The 17,204-nt window shown below is 40.1% G+C and overlaps 1 protein-coding gene and 1 long non-coding RNA gene across 4 annotated transcripts in view; one reads left to right on the top strand and one right to left on the bottom strand.

Annotated features, from left to right (window-relative positions):
• kif21b (kinesin family member 21B) overlaps window positions 1-17,204 on the bottom strand; it is a 217,739-nt gene that overhangs the window by 68,488 nt on the left and 132,047 nt on the right. For all 3 annotated transcript variants that reach the window (XM_069941774.1, XM_069941776.1, XM_069941775.1), the window contains 6 exons: window positions 14,680-14,829; window positions 12,000-12,134; window positions 9,396-9,563; window positions 4,129-4,244; window positions 2,267-2,462; window positions 1,021-1,210 (listed from right to left, as the gene is read on the bottom strand). In XM_069941774.1, coding sequence (XP_069797875.1) covers window positions 1,021-1,210; window positions 2,267-2,462; window positions 4,129-4,244; window positions 9,396-9,563; window positions 12,000-12,134; window positions 14,680-14,829 — 955 coding nt within the window. The remainder of the gene's footprint in view (window positions 1-1,020; window positions 1,211-2,266; window positions 2,463-4,128; window positions 4,245-9,395; window positions 9,564-11,999; window positions 12,135-14,679; window positions 14,830-17,204) is intronic.
• On the top strand, window positions 98-16,411 carry LOC138765082 (uncharacterized). The gene is made up of 3 exons (XR_011358466.1): window positions 98-556; window positions 9,844-10,020; window positions 16,347-16,411. It is a non-coding gene; the product is annotated as an uncharacterized lncRNA (long non-coding RNA).

Below are 17,204 nucleotides of genomic sequence, written 5' to 3'. Positions count from 1 at the left end.
TGCAATGCCTTTATAGCACCAGCCCGAAATGTTGGTATCTCTATCTTTGCTGTACAAAGGACAATGTTTGACCTGCTGAGTTTCTCCACTGTCGTGTTTTTACTTCAACCACAGTGTCTGCAGACTTTTGTGTTTTACATTTGAAAAAAAAAACAATATTTCAGGTCAATTTTGCTTTGTTTCTGCTCACTGATCAAAAATGCCATTTGGTCAAAGATCAGTAACGTGAAATGTTACATCTGTTTTTCCCTCCACAAATACAGACTGACTTACTAGGTATTGAGGAAAATCGGCAGATGCTGGGGTCTAGAGCAGTGCACAAAAGTGCTGGAGAAACACAGCAGGTCTTGCAGCATCCATTTCTCACTTTTATTAGTCAATACAGAAACTAAATGCCTTTCTATACATTATAACAGCAATAGAAACATCCCATAAGTTCAGTAAGTTGAGGAACTCCAACCGACTACACTCAGCAGCAACTGTCAATTCTCCCTGTAAATCAATCATCTGGATTAACCATTCAATATGTTCCGATGAAAACCAACAACATAATAAGGTAAGAGTTTCATTTTAAAAAAAATACTCAAAGAATACTTGAAAATGACTGAAATAGAAGAGTAGCCAAAAAGACAAATGATTTATACATCACAATCGATTCGCAAGAATGTCAACAAAATGATTTAAACTGTAACTGCAAAGATAATTCATGCAGAACAATACACAATAAAACATGATTATGAAAATCATTTGGTTTAATCAGGGCCACCGCTTAATAAAGCAAACTTCTAAATAATTTTAACACCACATAAAACTACATGAAATTGATAAATTAATGACCGTTTAATATCACAAAGGAGGACTCCAACAAGAAAGTAACTCAGCAAATAAATGCACATACATTATACATCATCACTGATCAGAATACCTAACGAGTACATTCGATTTTTTTCATGAGACGTTCCCAAGGATTCCTCACTAAAATGGCATTCGTGCGATCAATATGAGAATGAATCAATTTACCTGCACTTGCTATTATCTGAGTGGCTTCATTACTCAAGAGCTGTGTCACTCTGTTATTCAGTGCATCAATTGTTTCTTGCATTGCTTTTAATCTCATTCTCAGAGTATCATTTTCTTTCTGCAGCATTGTATTTTCATGGCACAAGTCACTGTAACCTTGAGAACCATCAGCATCAATGACTCGTTTACCCTTTAAAAACATGACCAGAAATGACTTCAAACAGTGTCTTCATTAATTCCCCGAGAGGGGTTCAGAAAAATTGGATCACACACACGTTGAAGTTTGAAACACAGTTAATATATTAGCAATCTAATGAAACTGTCTCTATAATTTCAAAACTCTTTTCATTTTTGGATATGGTACGTAGACATTCATGTCATGCTTGGTTAATATATAGATTTTTTTTTAAATAATGGTGAATCTCAGCGACAGTGTGGATTGTGGAGAGTCATGTGACCTCTTCAGTGGGAACCTAGTCAGAAGTCACCTCACCTGCCCACCTGTGTGATTGGTCCAAGCAGGTCACATGAATGGGCCTTCCACTGTTCGTCCTCTTTTGCTGCTGCCCCAAGACCATCAAAGAAGTCCAGGCTGCAGGCCATGGGCGGGCACCGGAAGGCCAACTGCAATGGGCCAGTCCCAGATCCTGAGCCATGGTCGAGCTGGAAACTGGGTTCAATTTGATATACTTGTTGTAAATAATTTACTGTTCATTAGTGTGGTGTGCCTGTGGATGGATGAGCATTGTGTGTTTAGGCCTTGCATTCCCAATGGGGAGTTGAGACTATTGAGCAGCAATTTATTTGCACCCAATTTACAATTATTTGTGTATTATTTTGGGTTAGTCTGTGAGTGTGTGCCCTTTTGTGAGCTCCCCTCTCCAAAAGGACCACTGTCTGTTGATAATAGACGCCCAGCCTTGATTCTCAAACCTATTCTGAACACATCAGCTAATTTTGCAAAATGCTATCTAGATACACTTATGCAACATTTTTTTCTTTTGCATATGGAAAATAAGTAAATTAATATTTATCCAATGTCATTTGTTATTTATAAATGTCATCACATGCAAGTGAATATTGGAAGTATGTGTGACTGAGCATCTCTGCATGGTAATCAATCCCCATTTCATATTGAATTCATTAAAGGAAAGCTTATGCCGCTGAAACGTACACCCTGGAATTCAAATTCAAATCTCTCCTGGTGAATGACACCCGGGTCATTGGTCATCCAGAATTCACTTACTGTCTTGTACTCCATCAGCTCCATCTGAAGTCGAACAATCTCTGCCCTCAAAGCACTGATTTGTTGACTTGTTTTGTCTTGGTTGACCACAACTTTGTTCTTGATATTTCGTGCTCGATTTGCGTACTTGAGGGTATTAAGAGTTTCCATGAAGTCACGATCGGATGGGCTTATGCAAGCAATCATGATGGTTCGACTGTAAAGAAGGGGAGTTTCATTCTTTTAAGTCGTCTGGGAAAGTGATACAACTATACTACATATTCTGTATATTATTGATGATACATCTTACAAGGATATACAAAAGTTGTGGTTAGAGGGTGGGACGGTTAGTGTAGCGGTTAGTGCAACACTATTATAGCACCACGCGAACTGAGTTCAAATCCAGCACTATCTGCAAGGAGATCCCCCCGTGTCTGTGTGGGTTTCCTCTTGGCGATCTAGTTTCCTCCCACCCTTCAAACTGTAGGCTAATTGGGTGTATTTGGGTGACACAAGCTTGTAGGCTGGAAGGGCCTGTTTCTGTGCTGTACGTCGTAAAAAATATATAATTTAGAAAATTGGGTTGGATTCAGTATTTATTTTCGTCATGAGAAATAAACATGATCCCTGTATTGAAAATAAAGCTACTTCTCAAAGAAATAATTTTTCTTCCCACTTATCCTTCCTCCACCAACTTTCTGAACTTCATTCTGCCTTTTAGTTTGAACTTCTGTAAGGTTGTACCTTCAAAAATAAAACCATCCATAAAGTCAGCGCAGTTGACTCCATTAACATTCTAAACCTCATATAACCTGCCTTAAAAGAATCTCTTCTCACCTTAGTAAATTCTCTCAAGTACTTATCCATTACTGGCACCATTTAATCTGCTCAGGACATTCCAAAATGTTTCAAACTCATGTTCAAGCTTTTTCTAGTCTTATCACTCGTCAACCCAGCCTTCTCCACCCACCTTCACTCTCACTCGAAAAACCCTGTGTGACTTCCCAAACAAGATTTCTCCTCCCTGAACCAATGTGGTATTTGAATCTACATTTTAAAATCCAACAGGCTGCTTTGTTCTATCCCTCATTCTTTATCCCAAACATAATGAATTGCCTTATTTCATCACTTTGTAGAGCTGTGCAGAATGTATGATTCAGGAGGCTTCCACATTTGTTTGCAGTTATCCATGCTGCAGGGATATAGAGTCTTCTCACCACATCCTACTTTTAATTTGTTAATCCATAGATTTGTGGGTTGTAAACATCCAAATACTGGTCAAAGAACTTGTTAAGTACGCTATGGATTTCTGCTTCTGCCAGGCATAGATTTTCAGACAGCGTGCTAAATTTCCACACTAAATGAAAAAAAGATTTCCTCAAATTACAGTTCCAATTACATGAAGTCGCTGCCAACTCATGATATCCATGTCAAAGGAAAATTGATCTATTCTAACTAATCTACATGGCACTTTTAAAACACAACGGAATCCTTCCTTCGCCCCTTCTGTACAAAAGTAAACAGCCCCAGTTAATACAATTTTTCCTGATAATCAAAATTCAGCTCATGAAACCTTCTTTTAAACTGCTCTTTTGCTATTACTCTTTCCTGTAAGATGGTGACCATGTTCCCACTATAAACAACTTTGTTGGAAAATAAATTGAATCATAATTTCCTTTTAACATATATGTTAGATGCATAATATTTGGATGGGAGGAGTTTTTCCTAAACTTTCATATTCCCGAAAAATTAATTGACATTATAATTGTTCCTTACCTGAATTATATTGATTAAAACTGTCTTTAAGCCATTTTTTGAAAAAAATCTTTAAATCACATCTCGATCTTTTAATTTAGTGTGTAGAATCTTTAGCCTGTTTGTACCTGTTTCCTCCCAGTGAATCTTGAAGAAGCCTTGTCAATTTGGAGTCCCTGTATGGCACATGATGACTCTTCTTGCTTTGGTCTCCCAATGCACTGATAACATTTCCCAGTGACAGCTTCAGTTAAGATCAAAGAAAAGACAGAATAATTTAAGAAAAATTAAATTTTAAAAAGGTGGCATGGTTAGTGTAGCATTTAGTTCAACACTGTTACAGCGCCAGAGACCTGTGTTCAAAACCACTGCTGCATGCAATGAGTATATACATTCTCCCCGTGGTCACGTGGGTTTACTCCAAGTTTTTTGGTTTCCTCCCACATTCCAAAACATTCTGGGTTAGCGGGATAATTGGTCACACGAGTGTATTTGGAAAGTGTGGGCTGTTAAAAGACTTGTAACTGTACTGTATCTCTAAATTAAAATGAGAGATGGGTTTCTTTTAAATTTGGTGGAGGGAGTGGTTAAACATAACTGTGCACACCACTGAGGTGATCTCCATATTGAACTCATGGTTCTAAATCCATTCAAGGCAAAATCCAATCCTATCATTGCTGATATTCTGTGCTTTCTAGAAAGGACCATATTCAGGTAGAGAAATATCAAAACATAATGCACTGTCTTGTTAATGCGTGAATGTCATTAATGTGTTAGAAGAGGGAAACACCTTTGATGGACACAATATGTAAAAGGCGAATAATGTGTTTGACAAGTTGGGAGTTTCAATTTTCAAAGTTACAGTGCAAATGAGAAAGGAGATTACAAGAGAGATTTGATAAATCTGATATGCATCTTGTATTCCATGAGAACACTGAACCGAACACTTGTAAACTCAAGCAAAGTCGAAAAACTTCTAGTTGTGCGCATGTTAAAGGAGCTCCGAGAGCATCATATTTCTGCAAAAGTGAAGAACATTTAATTCTCCTTGTCTCATCTCTTTTACTTTTACCCTTCATCATCTTTCCAATAGCTCTCATACTGAGCTACTAGACAGACTTCCATTAATACACACTGTTCACGTTGCGTGCAATTAATTTTTGCACTATCAATTAGTGGTAATCCTGCCGCGCCCACAGGAAAAAGGAATCTCAGAGTTGTATGCGTGGACCCTGACAATGAATCTGAAATCTGAAGGAAACAATTCAGCGTGGGATTATCTCCACTGTTCCTTTTACCTTTACCTTCTAGAATAATAGTTATTACCAAATACAGTTATGTGCCACATAAGGTCCGTTGGGCCAACATCTGACCGCATATACATCCGAGGTCCCATCAGAGAAAGGGACATTTCAGATGTACTTGGAACAAGCTGCCAGAGTAAGTGGCAGAATCCGGGTCAACTGTATGGTTCACAAGGTACTTAGACAGGGACATGGACAGGGGAGACTTCAAGGTATATGGGCAGAATGCAGGCCACTAGAGTTAGCTGGTTAGCATGTTCAAGCAGGACTGCTGAACAATATGGTTCTGTGGGGCAGTGGCAGATAAAGCGCAATCAAAGCAACAGTAATGGGAATAGCCTTATTGAAGTATTACCGTACTGCAATGAACTGAAGACAATGTGTGAACATAAAGAGACAGCTTTGTGAGGTGGTAAACACGGAAAAGAAAATCAATGTCCGATAACAGGGAGATTAAAGTCCTGGGGCACAAATTGTACATGACCTGACTTTGGAAGGAAAGAGCTGAACTGGGATTGTCTGAGGTCAAGGACAGGAAACACAGCCAGATACATGAACTGAAATACAGTACTGTATATATATATGTACAGTTTCTTGGCTATTTAGTCAATACAAGTACACTACAGTATCCCATATAACTTTGTTAAATACAGGTGCACGATCCTTTATCCGGAACCCTTGGGGGACAGTGTGTTCCGAATTTCAGATTTTTCCAGATTTCGGAAAGCCCACCCGAATTGTCCTGCCTTATCACCCTCACCCCTTTCCAGCCGCCTGGCCATCTCCCCAGACCGTGGTCCCTCGGTCGCCCGACCACACCCCAATCGCAGTCCCTCGGCTGCCGGACGTCTCCCCCGACCGCGTTCCCTCGGCCGTCTCCCCCGACCACCGGTCCCTCGGCCGCCCGGCAGTCTCCCCCAACCGCGTTCCTTGGCTGCCTGGCAGTCTACCCCAACAGTGGTCCCTCGGCCATCTCCCCTGACCACCGGACCCTCAGCCACCCAGCAGTCTACCCCGATCGTCTCCCCCAACCACCAGTCCCTCAGCCGCCCGGCAGTCTCTCCCAACCGCGTTCCTCAGCCGCCCGGCAGTCTACCCCGTCCATCTCCCCCGACCGCCGGTCTCTCAGCCGCCTCCCCCGACCGCCTGGTAGTCTCCCCGACCGCCTGGCAGTCTTCCCCGACCGCCTGGCAGTCTTCCCCGACCGCCTGGCAGTCTCCCCTGACCGCCGGTCCCCGCTTGCTGAATTTTGGAGCTTTCCGGATTTTAGATGTCCGGATAAAGGATCGTGTACCTGTATATAATATAGTGCTCTCGCAACGTCCAAATCGCATAACGTCCTTTTTCACAGAACGTATCATGGATGTTAAGCGACTCATGACTGTATTCCATTCTTTAGCTTATAACCACTTAAGAAACATATTAACACAGGTGTGCCTGATATGATTCCCATGGGTCCTAAACTACTAACAGAAAGCAAATTTCTACTAGTGGATAGATTTTACAGTAAAAATAACTTGCATTCCAGTTCATCCAAAATGTTTCTCAAATAATGAATTTAAAATAAAACAATCTTTCAAAGGTTTATTCATAATGACCAACATTGAGTATCATTTGAAAATACATACTCCTGGGCAGCCATTTTCAGTTCCCCTTCCCCCACCCCCACCCCTGATCCTACAGCATATTTAAGTGGCCACAGACTGAAATCATAATATAATTTTTATGTTGTCGGTAGGAGAAGTTGTCGGTACAGAAGTAAGAACTAAAAAGTGACTGCCTCACAGGGAATTGGGTCATTAGGGGGCCAGAGCCAAAAAAAATGTTGAGAACGGCTGTTCTAGGGTATTATATTAAAGTTAAACAAAACTTCCCACTGATTTAAATGTTCCTCCTGTAAGAAAAATCAAATGCAACTGTAAAATCAGTTTGCCTGGTTGGTTCTTGAAAGATGGATGCTTTAACATAAAATATTCTGCCCACGTGGATGGAAGTGAATACTATAATCAGTACAGGAACTTCAACTTTCTTAAATATAAAGGGTACTTAATATTGGATGAATAGTTCTCCTCAAGGTGAAAAGTAATGAAAAATAATGATTTAAATTTAAAATTAGATAATCATAGATTTAATCTTCAAATTATATCCTAATTCCTCAATGAAACCCACTTGAATACAATTCTACATTCCATTTTTCATATTTGAAAAGTTGCTCAAATGGCTCTCAGGGAAATTCAGAAACTTATTTTTTTTTAAATTGGTAACCAATATCAGTGCTAGAAGAAATGAAATCACTATGTATTTCAGTATCTAAGGACAGAGTAATTATATAGGAGGGTTTCATTGCTCTTAACAGAACACAGATCTACAGCACCGATCATATCACAGTAACGGCAAGATTTAAATTTTAAAACTTTAGCTACAATGAACTGAAAGATAGGAATAATAACACTTGAAAATTTGGAATTACATTCTCAGACAAATAGGTCTGTTTGAGAACAAAGGGAACCATTGGAAAGTAAAATGACAAAAAAAATTGCAAAAATATATTAAGCTCTGGCCTTGGCCTTGGCTCTGTCATTTCAATAGTGTGGATCTCCCAGTAACCACCCATTTTAATTCCCCGCCCCTTCCCGTGCCGACATATGTATGTCCATAGTCTTATGTACTGCCAGGCTGAGACCACCCAAAAATTCGAGGAACGCCTCTTCTCTGTCTGGGCACCCTTCAACCGGATGCATTAACATTAACTTCTCCAGTTTCCGTTGCCCTACCCACCCCCACCATCTTTTCCTATGTCTTCTTTCCTCTATCTCCCCTTTTCCTTGTCATCTTTCCCTCAGCTCTGATTCCAGTTTCCTCCCACCACTGAAAATGAACAGCAGTGTAGGTTAATAGGGTGTAAATTGGGTGGCACGGAATCGTGGGCTGAAATGGCCTGTTAGCATGCTGTATTTATAAATTTAAAAAAAAATGATCACCCTTCCTGTGTCCCATCGATACCCAATTAACACCTTTTGTCAGTTTATCTGTACTCCTCCCCCTGCCCATTCCTCCCTTCTCCCCAGCCTTTTAATTCAGATGCCTTCCTGCTTTTTACTCAGGCCTTGAAGAAGGGCTCAGACCCAAATGTCACTTTATATACATCTTTACCTCCTATGGACGCCATGAGACCTGTTGAGTTTCCCCAGCATTTCAGAGAGTTTGTGATCACAGCATAGTCAAAAAAAACAAAAAAGAAAATGAACATTGTTTGATGGGAAAGTAAGTAAGGAACCTTTAAAAATAATTGATGAGATTATGTTTAGATATGGACTGCTCCAGGACTGATGAGATCAAAAGTAATCATGCTCTGTATTTTGAACAGGAAAAATAATATTGGCATGCGAGAACTAGGGGACAAAGCCTCAGGATTCGTGGTAGTAGTTTTAGGATGGGGATGAGGGTGAACTGCTTTTCCCAGAGGGTAGTGAATCTATGGAATTTGCTGCCCATTGGAACAGTGGATATATTTAAGACAAGGTTGGATAGATTTTTGCATAGTTGGGGAATTAAGGGATATGGGGAAAAGGCAGGTAAGCAGAGATAAGCCTATCATCAGATCAGCCACGATCTCTTTGAATGGCAGAGTAGGGTCGACGGGCTGGATGCCAACTCCTGCTCCTATTTCTTATGCTACTCTGGTGTAATCTGAATAGAGCCTCGACTGTTACTAAGTTCCAGCGTCTGTGATTAAAAGCTTAAGATCTAGATATATCAAGTTAAAATATAAAAAAATTATTTAGATTGTCAGTTTGATCAACCTCATGAAAAATGTACATAATTATGGTTTCAGGACATGAGTACCAATGCCCCAAAGCAGCAAAACTCCTTTTAAAAACATTTTCACAAGAGTTAAGATTGGATTGTAGCAGCATGACCCAAAAACGTCAAAGATCAATCACATTAAAATATATTATTCTACCAGCATTAATTCTCAATTTAAATTTTTCTGGTAACATTGGAAGTACTCAAAAATGCACAGGTATAGCAGGTTAGATAATAAATTTCAGTGAAAGGAAGAACGTTATGTAGTTCTGTTTATTCCTCACCAGACCGCAGTTGATAGAAATGCCTTCTTTCGCCCTCTCCCCTGTTGCTCCAGTTCGTTTCAGCCTTTCTGAACCAGCAAGATCAACAAAGTGGAATTTAGCTGTCAGTGTTTCGTACTCATTTACTGGCTGTGGTTCATGTGCCACTCCATTTATCTCTCCATTCACCTGAAGGACAAAGAAGACATCTCAATACATCTTCACATTGTTCAAGTGGAGCTGGATGAAATGGGTGACCTTACCGTGCTCTTTGGATAATTAATCACTTTTGTTTCTGCAAGAAACCCATCAGCCAACTCAAAAACAAGGCTCCACAAACAGCAAAAGAGAATAACTATTTTTTTACTATTGTATGGTAGCAAAGTTGTTTTTGCCAGAATGAAATTACTGTTTTTTTTTAAATTAGTTAGAGGCACTGGTTTGAAACACACTCTTGTCCCTTTTACAGAGATCCCTGTAAATTGGCACGTCAATGACTTGTGTTTAATGCCGGGTCAGGTCGCATCAGAGTGTTCACAATGAACCAAGAAAAGCCAGTTCAGTGTGAATTTTTACATGGAGATCCAGCATCCTGGTGCAACAGGAGGTGGGACCTGCAGCATTACAGAGTTGGCATCCTGGGAAGGTGGGTAAGCCTTTAACACTGGAGCCGATGTGAAACACATAGGCTCTGATACTACCTATCTTGGTGGGTAAGTACAGGGGTGAAAATGGCCCACTATCCCAGTTTGGTTGCATTCACACAGTTAAGTGAAAAGGTAAAAAGGCCATTAATTACTGCCTTTCATGGGCAGTGTAAAAGGGCCAAATGAAAGCTACACAATTTCAATTCAAGTAATTAAAGAAGTCTGAAACAAAGAAAGAACTCTGTCGTGCTTACATATACTCCTTCTGCATTATTGACCCGTTTCTGGAAGCTGACTTGCTTGTTCACACAGAAAAGAAGAAATGCTGGGTCAGTGAGTCTTTTTACACAGCAATCCGGAGCAAAAGAGGCGGGACATCGCATTTCATTCCCGTTTGGACTCGGCAACAACGGCTCTCCCTTTTACACTCGCTTTACCTCTGATACTACCTCGCTTGGCTGATAAAAAGTGGGTCTGAAATGACCCCCCTCAATTCACCTTTGTCACATTTATACCATAGGCGAGGTGTTTTAAAGGAGGATTAGACCTGGCTTGAAGTATCAGTGTAAAAAGAGTGAAAGTGTGGCTGAGGGCAAGTGAGAATAACTTGAGGCCCAAGATTTGATCTCTGGATTGGGGCTAAATAAAATGAGCATGTAGGAGTGAAACAAATCACCCCAGGGTACCAGGTGGCAACTGGTCCCAAGGAAATACCTGTTGTACAAATTTTAAGATGGTTACTTTTTATTCAAATAAGGTCAGGGATGAAAGCAAAACTTAATTTGTGGCCGTGATGATATGCTAACTTTATTTGCAAATATTGGGCAAAACCTTGCTGGAAACTATTAATGTTCCACATTCCAATGGAAGCAAGTCTCCGATATATTGAGTGACAGAAGACACTGCATCTATCAAAACGGCAGCGCTGCCAAGAGCTACTGAAATGGCAAAGCTGCTGCTGGTGAAGTCCCGCAGAGACACAGTGCTCCCCCGCAGGGTTCAACCGCCCAGTCCAACCGCCATCGGTTCCGCACAAGCTTTATATGGCCTGTGTGGCTTAGTTTAAAATCCTGTGACTGCAGGGTCTGGGCCCAAGATGATGGCGCCCCACGGGTTGCAGACTCCAGGGAAGCAGAGGACTGGCACAGGGCACCAGAAAACGGGGAGGCCACCCCCCTGTTTGAGAAAGAGAAACAGAAGAAATGGCCCACGGGATGGTAACCATGGGCCAAAAAAAAATACACAGGCAGTGGGCTGTTGATCTATTGAGGTGAGGAACCCAGACCAGACTGCAGGAGAATGGCTCGAGACCGGCTGAAGGGGTACCAGGTATCGGAACCGGGATGCGATAGGGTGCCAAGGGTGCTGAGGGTTTCCTTATCACGTCAGAGGTTTGCATCTGGAGCTCGGAAGCACTGGAGGCAAATTCATGGACACTTGGTCACCCTGGAGAGACTCTTTTTTGCTTCTCTTTCTCTGGTTGCAAGGGGCACTGGGCAATTTCTGCTGGTAGTGAATCTTTGGATGACGTTAGACTAAAGGGAATTTAGTGTAATATAACATTTTCTGTTTTATTACATGACAATAAAATAATCTTGAATTTTGCTCTGGGTTCCATTAGGTATCCAATAGAGTGGTCCAATCTTGGGTGAAAATTGAACCTCAGGTGCCTTGTCAACTGCTCAAGCCCAATTACTATGCCATCACAATGAAAATGTACGTCAAGTCAATCAGTTTTGGAGAAGCAAAAAAAAGGTTGTAATCCAACAACACAATATTTGGAGAATCAATATTATAAATGACAGAAGTGTCATGATATTCTCATCAATGCTGTCAGTGAAACACAACTGAAAATCATTCAAATCTGGCCTTTTCAAAATGAAAGAGCACTCAAAATATTTAATTGAATGGCAAAAAAAAATCATACCACTTTATCTCAGAATTACTAATCAACATTAACCTTGTACGAAGAACATACCATATCTTGCCTTGGACAGACCCTCATTTGACAGATGTGGACTGTAAAAATCGCATGGGAACGGGAGCTCTCAGCATTCATCTGTGTGCTTGCAGTGGTGCGAGCAAGAGCACCCAGCTTCAAGCACTGTATCATCTGCAAAAACAAAACTGAGGAATAATTATCCTTTCATTCACTCTCTCTGCTGATCTGAATTAAGCTCACAAACTTCACCAATATCACTGGATATTCCCAAATGGGGCTGCAGAGATAAAGTTCCATTAGCAATTCCCTGCTGCTCAAAAGAGATGTCATATTCATAACAAAGTAGAATCTCTCAACTGTTCACATAAATGAAGATTGATTATTTTGTGTTCAAACCCATGGTAATTGGTAACTATTTGTGTCAGAGGACATTGATCCCAGAACCAGAATATTTGCACAAAGAGGACAATGAGTGATGATATTCTTTATCTGAATATCTTACTGGCCTGTTGGCTGAAGTTGTCTCACTCAATGAACATTTCCACTGCACGTGTAAGCTCAAACATCAACTCCATAAAAGAAGTTGCCAATAAAGTTCAAATCACCTCACAAATGGTTCAATCAGAATTGAACAAGTCACCAAAATGGAATCCAAAAAGAGCAAAGTCCAGATTTTTAGGTACAGTAAACCTCTGGTATCTGGCACCTACGGTGATCGGTAGATTCCAGATAAGCGAGTTTTCTGATTGCTTGAGACTACGTGTTGCATGAATGGAGAATGAACAGCCAGGTGCACCAATTTTAAACTGTATTTTTTTTACCCATTTATTTTTCCTTTTTTTTATTGCTGGATGCTTGTGTTTGCCGGTTGCTTGAATTCCAGATAACAGAGATTTTACTGTAAATATCTTATATTTTTTTTAAATTGGGAATAATTCGCATACATGAGCTTTTGATTAAAAATACAAATATAAATTAATTGTTTCTCTAAAGACAAGGTAACGGAACATGGTTGGAGACTGCACTGCCATAGATGAGATTTCTCTGATAGCTAACTCCAGTAAATCCACAGAATGGGTTTCTGTGCTCGATTTAAGGTCAATGTCTAGAGGGGCAAACTTGGCAGTCATCCCCAATCCTTCTGCAGCAGCTCCCATTCTGTACTCAGTGCATCTATTAACATTGAGTAAAGGAATTTTTTGGCCATTATGCTTCACGTTGCCAAATAGCCTTTCAAAATCTGATAACGAAAACTACAGGCAAGTTACTGGAAGGTTTCTGCCACCAGTGAAATCAAACCTAGGCAAGGTTCAGTGCCTCCAAGGAGGAAAAGAATTTTTGGAAAAAAGCCACAAATCTTGAAATCATGTAATCTATACTTATCCAAGTGGAAGTTAGAAGTGGTTGAACTCTGTATATCTTGATGTAAGTGCACAAGCTGGTATCATTAAAGAAATCAATAATATTTTCTAACAAAAAAAAGGGAGTTTAAATCCATTTCTGGATAACACCTCAAGGTGCAGCATTTGAAAAATATAATAGTCCTAATGCAATCACATCAAATGAAAAGTCAATCACAGAGTGAGATCACATTAGATCACATTCAGCGATAGATCATCACAGTAAATTGAAAATAGCAGAGGTTAAACCAAGAAACATAATCCAGGTCACGATGATGAAATAATGACCAAGACTAAACCTTTCGCTTGTTCCTGGCATGGCAAGTCAACATTCATTACTTTCATGTGATATCAACTATCACACATCTCTGCATTAACCTTATTCTCCCATCTCTTTCAAAGAATGGCCCATAACTTGCTGACAGCAACTTTATGAAGAGCCAAGTCTGGAAGCAAAATGGCGATGGGGACTTGCAACACAAGACAAGGTCCCAGAAATTTAGAAACATTGCAATAGGATTGAACTATTGGAAGTAATAATAACTTAAAGCACTTGAATAGTTAAGCATAAAAGTAAACCAATTAATTTTAATAAATGGCAGCCAACCTAATACTTGCCTTATTTCCTCTCAACTGTTCTTTTCTTTTCAAATGAATCATGGCTCATGGATCCTTTGTACGGTCTAACCTGACCTGGTTAGATTCTCGGATATAAATGCAGGGTAGTTCAGTAGGGTCATACTTCAATGCCTTACTCCGTGCACAATTCAGCCAGAAAAAATAACCAGCAGAGCTCATTGTAAAAACAAAGTGGTGTAGAAACTTAGCAGTTCAAACAATGTAGCAAAGATTAGGATTCATAACCAACATTTTGAGCCCTTCATCAAGGTACTTTGTCATGTTGAGTTTCTCCAGCATTGTGTTTTTACTTCACGCATGGTGTCTGCAGACTTTTGTGTTCTACAGCAGATCTCATTGTGCAAATATGGAGCTTTAGCATTCATGAGGGAGTACTAAACTTGCTGGTACTTGCATTGCTCTCACAGGACTACAGGCATTTCCAACCAAGTCCATCCCACACATTCTCATGATCATATTCCACCATTTCTCCGATATATGCATCAATAAGACCAGAGGACTTGGGAGCAGAAATAGGCTATTCAGCCCATCAAGTCTGCCCCACCATTTAATCGAGCTGATCCATTTTCCCACTTAGCTCACTGTCCGGACTTCTCACCATAATTGTAAACAGTTGCCAATAAAATAAATCTCAAGAACTGGGCAGCCAAATTTATTTGAGTGACAATTATATATACCTCTTGTTCAGAATTAACAGCACGTGAAACAACTCCACTGGTGTGAATCATTCCATTGGGACCTTCATGAATTTTAATGTTGGATTTCCTGTGGCGTGAATCCAGCTCCCGTGTGCTGTCAAACAGATCCAATATCTCTTCATTGTACAGCTGCAACGGAAATTAACACATTTTTCAGTCCAGTTTGGAATATCTCAATTCAATTACTTTTAATTTACTTAGATCATTTCAAAATTTTCACCACAGTAAAAACCGCACAATCCTACTGAGCCATCAGGAATTGCATCCAAACAGCATTCTGGAAGCCTGACTTCACTGATGCTTTTAAGATCAGGCAGTGATCATAATAGAAACAGATTACTAGCAGTCAAGTTTGCATATCGAGAGCAGCTGATGGATGTAGCTAGCAAAACTGGCCAAGAGCATTGGGTAAGCACCCTTGAATGATCTAAGAGTTGATAAACAGAGGGAATACCTCCTGATCTCTGCATTGTGCCTCCAGAGAACCCCAATCCTCCAACTTTCTACGAGGTAAAACTCTTCTAATTGAAGGGAAAACCAGAAGTGTACAATCCAGTGATCATTGGAGGGTCAGAAATAGCAAGAGTGAGCAAACTTAAATTCTTGGGAGTCACTATCTTGGAGGTGGACCCAATCATCTTATGTCCTGGACCCAGCAATCTTATGTCATTGTGAAAATGACATAACGTCATTATATCATCTTAGTTGAGTGCCTTCACTTCCTCAGGAGTATGCAGAGGTTCAGTATGACATCGGAAACCTTTGCAAACTTCTACAGATACATAGAGCAAAGTGTGCTGATGGGCTACATCACGGCATGGGATGGGGGCACCAATATCTCTGAGCCAAAAGTCCTGCAAAACATTGTGGGCACAGCCCAGTACATCACAGGCAAAATTCTCTCCACCAGTGACAACATCGACATGGAATTCTGTTGTCAGAGAGCAGCAGCAATCATTAAGGATCCACACCTCCCAGGATGTCCCCTGTTTTCGCTGCTGCCATCAGGAAAGATGTAGAGGTGTGACACCAATGGCATCATGAAGAAAGCCTCTACTTCCTCAGGAGTTTGCGGAGGAGCTAGTGGAGTTGTTCAAGTGAACCGGTACGGACTTGAAGGGCCGACATGGCCTGTTTCCGTGCCGTAAACGGTTATATGGTTATGGTGACAAGACTGGGTTTAGGAAGAATTGTTACCACTTCACCATCAGACTCCTCAACAACAAACTCAGTCAGAGACTCATTTCAGGACTCTTATTTTGTAATTATTTTGTGGAGGTCGGCCCGTGCTTCTGAAATGAAATCAGACTGCAAAAGAACGCACAGCAAAAATAGATTTTCAAAGCAAGCAGGTTATATTATAAATGTTCAATTTGTATATAGAAAGTGAGGATGACGAGTCGGGAGATGTCTCAAGCAGACATCTCCCTGAAATCTTAGCTCTCACTTCAATGATACAGATGGATGCTTCTATATTTATACAATCTCAAGTGAGTAAGGGGCAGAACGACCCTCACTCTTAATGTTACGTCATTCTATATATGAAAAAACAAGTTTCCCAGCCCTGGCACCTGACTTTTTGGTGACAAAATAGAATGATGTTATGCTAACTTTATCTTTACTTTTCATTGTTTCTGTCCTTGCAGGGTCTGCATAACCTATTCTCAAAGCCGCTTGCAAGGTCAAAGTTGCAGCCGTCTAATTGTTTTCAGCCATCTTATGTGACTAAAGGTTTGTCACCCATCTTGTGTTAAAAGCAAAAGCTTTAGCATTGAGATACAAGTCAAAAGCATTAAAATATGTGAGATATCAATCATTCTTCTACAGTTTGATACCGAATATTTTTTGGAAGATATATATGGAACCACACAAGATTGAGGGCTGGAGGGCTTGTATTGTTCTATATTCTATGTACATGTACCTTTACCTTGTGTACAGTTTACAGTGGAAATAAGGAGAAAATAGAAATTCTGCCTGGCCTGTAGGAAAAAGAATCTCAGGGTTGCATGGGATGTTATGTATGTACGCTGACAATAAACTTTGAAATTTGAACCTTGATTTGTGTTGCATTTGATTATCTTTTTTTATAAAACAAAGATTAACACACTTCTTGACCTTTGATCTGATCTCTCTGCAAAATATAACATACACACTTCTTATTGGACGGTGTAAAATGCTCATTTTTTCCCTCACCTCCAAAAAAGTTCACTGTACATTCAATGTCCATAGTTATGCCCACGAATACCAAAGCAGGCTAGTACAATCCTGCCAACTGATACAGTAAAACCCCTACTATTCAGAATTCAAGCAGCCTGAAGCAACTGGCAAAAAAGTGAGGAAAATAAATAAAAATAAAATAATAGGTTAAAAAAAATGCACAAGTTTAAAATTGTAAGAGTAAATGTTCTCTGAAGTAACACATAAACGGTTGGTGAAAAGTAAAGATAAAGTTAGCATAACATCATTCTATTTTGTCACCAAAAAGTCAGGGAGAAAATATTCAG

Source organism: Narcine bancroftii, chromosome 5 (assembly GCF_036971445.1).
Source record: "Narcine bancroftii isolate sNarBan1 chromosome 5, sNarBan1.hap1, whole genome shotgun sequence".
NCBI lineage: Eukaryota > Metazoa > Chordata > Chondrichthyes > Torpediniformes > Narcinidae > Narcine > Narcine bancroftii.
The sequence above is the reverse complement of the archived record's forward strand: the minus strand, read 5'-3'. Positions and strand labels throughout refer to the sequence as shown.